Source organism: Rhincodon typus, chromosome 4, assembly GCF_021869965.1.
Source record: "Rhincodon typus isolate 14 chromosome 4, sRhiTyp1.1, whole genome shotgun sequence".
Taxonomy (NCBI): domain Eukaryota; kingdom Metazoa; phylum Chordata; class Chondrichthyes; order Orectolobiformes; family Rhincodontidae; genus Rhincodon; species Rhincodon typus.
In genome coordinates this window covers 89,858,194-89,864,273 of record NC_063335.1, presented here as the reverse complement: position 1 = coordinate 89,864,273, position 6,080 = coordinate 89,858,194, and the positions used below count along the sequence as shown (strand labels likewise).

The following is a 6,080-nucleotide window of genomic DNA, read 5'->3' as shown; positions in this document are numbered from 1 at the left end:
ATCCAAGGAAAACAATCCCAACTGTGCCAATCTGTCTTCATAACTGAAACAAAAACAGAAAAGCTCAGCAGGTCTAGCAGCATCTGTGGAGAGAAATCAGAGTTAATGTTTCAGGTCGAGTGACCCTTCCTCAGAACTTCTATTACTGATTTACAGACAGCATCCACAATTCTTTTGGTCTTTGTAACTGAAAAACCAGTTCATGAAACTTTTCTGCACTCTAATACTTTCATATTCCTCCTAAAGTGTAATGCTCAGAAATGGACACATGTTGCTGGTTGAGGCTGAACCAGCATTTTATTCAGGTTTAACTTCCTTGCTTTTGTACTCAGGCACCTATTTAGATAAAACAAAAGCCCATAGCACCACAGGCTTTTTTTAACCACTTACCTATCAATAATCAGCCTAATAGCCATTGCTCTGCCTTTTGCACTATTTTGATTCCTACTACCAACTCACTTAAAACGAGTTGGGACTTTCCTTAGAAAAACTAGGGGCCATAAATATGAAATAGTTTAATGAATAAATCCAACAGTTAAATAAGATGTTTCTTGGTGTGGTTTGAATTTGAAACTCAGCCACAAGAATAGGCAGCATGGTAGTTCAGTCATTAGCACTACTACCTGACAGTGCCAGAGACCCATTGTTCAGCCATTCTCACATTCCAATCACTTAATCTGCACTATCAGCACCCTTTTGCCCCCAGCATTCCATGCTCTAACTATTGCATAAATGCTGTCCCCTTCACAATTTACGTCAGCTCTGATCAGGTCATCTAGACTCGAAATATTAGCTTGTTCTCTCTCCACAGATACTGCCTGACCTGCTGTTATTTCCAGTATTTTTTGTTTTTAATAGAGATTCCAGCATTTGCAGTAATTTGCTCGTACTCATTTAGTATATTTGTCAATCCTTTATCTTCTATGAGATTTAATTTTTACCTTTGCCTAGCATAACATTCCAATAGAATCTGGTTGACCCCAGGTTTATAGGTCAATATCAGTATTAGTGGACTGCCAAGGGCCTCTGCAAATCAGGTTGTTTGGGTCACCTTGATTTCACTGGTCAGAGGAGTCCAGTGGTCAGAGCTTTTAATTGGACCCTGGCAAATGAGACTTGAACCAGATAATGCACTTTCAATAGTGCTGGTTGAGATTATCTGACCAGTTACTCCAGATGACAATGTAATTTATTTCACTGTCACTCAGTAGTTTTGTTTTGTAGTTTGTTTTATTATAAATTGGTACATCATTTCATATAAAATATACAGAAAAGGCTGTCCAAAACAATGCAGAGCAGAAAGAATAACCAGTTAACAAGGGGGTAAAAGTCTGTTTCGTGAAATCCCAACTCTAAGTGGTGACACCAGTCACTGACAGAGGTGGACATGCCCCACTCAAACAGATGGAGATGTGGATGCATCCCTCATACACAGGCAAGAAGGCAGACACTTACAAGCCTACACAGAGGAACACAAACACCTACACATGAAAAAGATCTACAATCTTCATCGATATCCAGAAAGGGATACACCACACTGACACATGCAGGACTGAAACTCAAGAAGAAATTCTTTTTAAAAGAAAAACTGCAGGTACGAATTCTATCAGAAATATTCAGAGATAGTAGGAACTGCCGATGCTGGAAATATTCACTTGCCTTTCCTCGTTCAGATACTGCACAGCATCTCCATAACATTCAGCAAATTATGTATGTTTTTTGTTTGTTTGCAGATTGAGAATTTTTAAAAGCTACAAAGTTTGTTCGTGAGCTCAAGTTGTGAGTCTGTAGCTACTTACATAAATTCCATTCTATAATTTCAATGGGTTTTAACGTTACAGGCTTCAACTCTCAGATCCTGAAGGCTCTGTAAAACCTCACGGCTCCCATTCTCCTAAACCCTCCAATTAACATCAATTTGATTAGATTTCCTCCAGGATCAAATGAGCTTATAAGTATCCATGATCATAAGGAGATATTTATGGTCTCTAAGAGACATGTAAATTATACTGCAGGTGTAGGAAAGCTTTTCCTCTTAAACCAACATTAACAATAATGAAAATCTGGAGAAAACACAGGAAAAGAACTCAGGACTCCAAAGTGAACAGTTGTTTGTGGATAACTGCACAGTGTTCGAGATAGATCGCACTGGCTGCTGTTTCCAGCTGTGGTCAGCAAAACACGAAGAATCATCCAAACTCTGAAATCAGTGTAGAGAAGAGGCTAAAAGGTTGACTTCTTATGTCAGATGGATTGAGCAGCAAGAAAAACAATTGACGCTTTGACCTAGAAAGTAAGAAACCGAGAGTGATGCAGGGAAGTGTAGATATTAGTAAATGGTACAGAAAAAGTAAATCCTGGGCCATATCAAAATAAACTGTAACAATAGGAGAAGTAAATTTAGAACTGATTTCAGTAAGTTCTTCATGCAGCAACAAGTTTAATTGAGTTTCAGGTAAGCTGGTAGAGCCTGGACAATCACTGGAAAGACAACTGCAGAATCTTCTTGGGAAAAAAAGGCTGAACAATCTCTTTCCTCTTCACTGTGATCACTCAGTGAGTACCATTACAATGTTCTCATTCCATGAAGTCAGCTGCTGTGCGTTTGGACTCCCCCACACCTCCATTTTCATACGAAAATCTGAATCACTCAGAGTCATAATCTTCCTGCTTCACAGCTCCAACTGCAGATGCCAGATCATCTTCATTACCTTTTAGCTTCTCGCCTGTGGGATGGAAAATAAATAACTAACATCATTCCAACATTGTTATTTCCAAACTTTCAAATAGGCTTTCTTCCCTTGCCCTTACTAAACTATCATCTGCTAGTTGGTGGTTGTGCTCAGGACTTCATGCTCACTGCTTCTGTAAGCACACCTGAACAAAGTCATGTAATATAAATAAAAGCCTATACATATACTCGATTAGTCATACATGTAAGTGACAGTGTGATGGAGAAGACAGCAAAAGTGTGGGAGTACGAGAACGAGAAAGACAGGCAAGAGAGTGTGAGACATTGAGAGAAAAGTGAAGTAAAAGACAGAGCGTATGACAGAGATTGGGTGCAAAGGAGATGCATTTTGTGATAGTATGTTAGGCGTTAACAGGATCTTGTGCGGTTGTGTCACCTCCTACCAACAGTGGGACAACACCACTATTTGCCAAGTATGGCACTGCACCGCTTAACTTAGCTGTATCCACATCTGTTTATTTTCTGATCTTTTTCCTCCTCTTCTGCTAATGATGCCCGTTGAGCATGTAGGATGTTGGCCTGCAGGTTAATCAGTAGACTAACTTTATGGCCACAGCAGACATTGCTCCTGATCTCAGTCACTGATCAGCAACAATCTTATCAAATGGCAGAGCAGGTTCAAGGGGTTGAATGGTCTACTGCTGTTCCTAATTCATGTTTGTATTTGAACCTTTCTTACACCTGTGTATGCAAGTAGGCACAACACAGAATGGTGGAAATTGCAACAAAAGATGATACTATTTAGCCCATCACAGCAATGCTGGGGACTGCCAACGTCTACCATTATTTTGTTATGTGCTAATGCATTTATCCTTTCAAACACACTTTTAATTAACGTGCAAGTTAACCATAATCTCTGCCACAGTAACCATTTTTGACAAAGCATTCCAGACAGTAAGAACGGTCAGTTAAGGAATTAGTTTTCAATTATCAGTTTTGACCTAGAAGTAGTATTCCTTCCACTTGACCTAAACCAAATTGAATGAATTACCTCAACAATTCTGGAAACTCTCTTTTGTGACCACCAATGCTTCCAATCAGCGCAATGAAACCTGATAATTCATTAATTACTCACGGATTAGTTCTGCTATTGCTCTCTGTGTCCTCTTCTCCAGTTTTTCCAGTTTCTTAGCTACATCCCTCTTCAGATCCCTGCATAAGAAAACCCATCAAATTGAAAAACATATCATAAACTAGAACAGATTAACTTGGACACAAATTGGACACATTTGTTTCAAAAACAACATCTTGAGAGATACAAAAATCAGACACATACCAGTCTGGCTTCCTGGGAGCAAGGTTCACCAAGTCCTATAAAAATGAAGTTTAAAAAATTGACAACATTTTAACAACAGTTTGAGAATGGAAATTCAATTACTGCAGTTTTTCCAAAATCGTATCAAAAGTCAGGACAGGCTGTCACTGCCCTTCCAACTTCAGGAGATGGGTTCAATTCTAGTCCAGATCTGGATAATGCCTACTTACTGGCTGTATGAACAGTGGAATAAGAACCAGCAGTCTCACTCAGAGAGGCAGGAAAATGGTTGAAATGGGTAAAGAAATGTCACATGTTTGCAATTTGGAAACATTATTGCTTATTTAAGAATCACATTGAGATTCTCCATCTCATTCCAGATTTTGGCTGAGGAAAGCAAAACAACAAAGTAGTGTGAAGCCTTCAGGTCTACGAGTGGAAATCACAGATATCTACCAAGAAGTTGATAAGTTGATACCCAGCATCTTGATAAAATTATCCACCGTTGTTGCATTCAAAGTCAATCCAAGGGTCACCTTATCAGTTTATTCCTTGGAAGGTGTAGCAGAACAGAGAGGTGAAAATGGATTGAAGTGACTTTAAATTGGGACACATTACAGGAATCTCTCTCTCTAAGGGTCAGAGAGAGATACTGATTCACATAACCTACCAAAGCATACCCTAGGAGTTTAAAGGATGGTATTTGAGAGAACAGACAACAAAAATACAGTAACAACATTTCCAGGGCACTTTCCTGAGCAGGTATTCTGCAATAGACAGATCCATAATATTCACAAGTACCAAAAATATGGTGAGGAATCAACTAGGTACCAGGTTACTTAGATTAAGCAGTGAATAAGGTGGCACAATTCCCCTCTTGGGAATGGCAATCATAATATGGGTGAATATCTCATGTTGAATTTTAAGTGATGTGGTGCAATGTTAAACTCAGTTCTTAACTTTAAGAAAGCCAGGTATGGAGGTATGATCAGCTGAGCTGGATTAGGAAATGAGATTAATTTGATAAGCAATAGAAATAATTCATAACTCTCCTGATACCTTTAGGAATAAAACCTCTACCAAAAAAGTGGTATAACCGTAGCTAGACACGTTGAAGATAAGATGAAAAGAAGTAGCTTACAATGTTGCCATAAACAGTAGTTATATGTTGAAGATTGGGAAGCCTTCACTAATTTCTTAATGACTGTTTGCTAATTTTAGAGAGATAAGTTAGAACATGAGTAAACTAACAAGAAATACAGAAACAGATTTTACAAATTTGCAAACAATTGGAAGTAAATCAGGCAGGAGAAATTACAACAGGGAATAAGGAAATAGCAGAAATTCCTGTCAATCTTCACAGTAGAAGACACAAAGAACAAACTTTAAATTATTAGAAACCTTATAACTTAAGGAACTTAAATAATATTAGTGAAATAGAAGTACTGGAGAAATTAACAGGACTAAAAGCTGATAAATCCTCTGGATCTTGATGCCTACATCATAGGATTGTAAAGAATATGGCTTTAAAGATGATCAACTCATCAGTTTTGATGTTCTAAAGTTTTCTAGATTCTGTAACAGATTTATGGATTGAAGAATAACAGACATAACCCCATTGTTCAAGAAAGGAGGCAGAGAGAAGGGAACTATTTACTACTTAGTCTGACATCAGTAAAGGTGGGAAGTGATGGAATCTATTATTAGTATTGAAATAATAGGGCATTTAAAACAAAAAATCAGTTAGTCAGAGCCAAGATTAGAACATAGAACATAACAGCACAGTACAGGCCCTTCGGCCCACGATGTTGTGCCGAAATTTTACCCGAAACCTAAGGTCTATCTAACCTCCACCGCTACCTTATACTATCATCCATATGCCTATCTAATAGCCGCTTAAATGCCCCTAATGAGGCAGACTCCACTACCCTCTCTGGCAATGCATTCCATGCCCCTACCACTCTCTGAGTAAAGAACCTACCTCTGACGTCTCCCCGATATCTACCTCTTTTCACGTTAAAACTATGTCCCCTCATAAAAGCTACCTCCACCCTAGGAAAAAGTCTCTGGCTG

General features: G+C 38.6%; 1 protein-coding gene across 1 annotated transcript in view; it reads right to left on the bottom strand.

The window, feature by feature from the left end:
* Window positions 1-1,211: 1,211 nt before the first annotated feature.
* The window catches only part of ccdc12 (coiled-coil domain containing 12), a 76,315-nt gene continuing 71,446 nt past the window's right edge, over window positions 1,212-6,080 (bottom strand). Inside the window, exons 5-7 of the mRNA XM_020515474.2 lie at window positions 4,029-4,063; window positions 3,828-3,904; window positions 1,212-2,726 (exon numbers count right to left, since the gene is read on the bottom strand). Of these exons, the coding sequence (XP_020371063.1) occupies window positions 2,647-2,726; window positions 3,828-3,904; window positions 4,029-4,063 (192 nt within the window). The 3' untranslated portion in view covers window positions 1,212-2,646. The remainder of the gene's footprint in view (window positions 2,727-3,827; window positions 3,905-4,028; window positions 4,064-6,080) is intronic.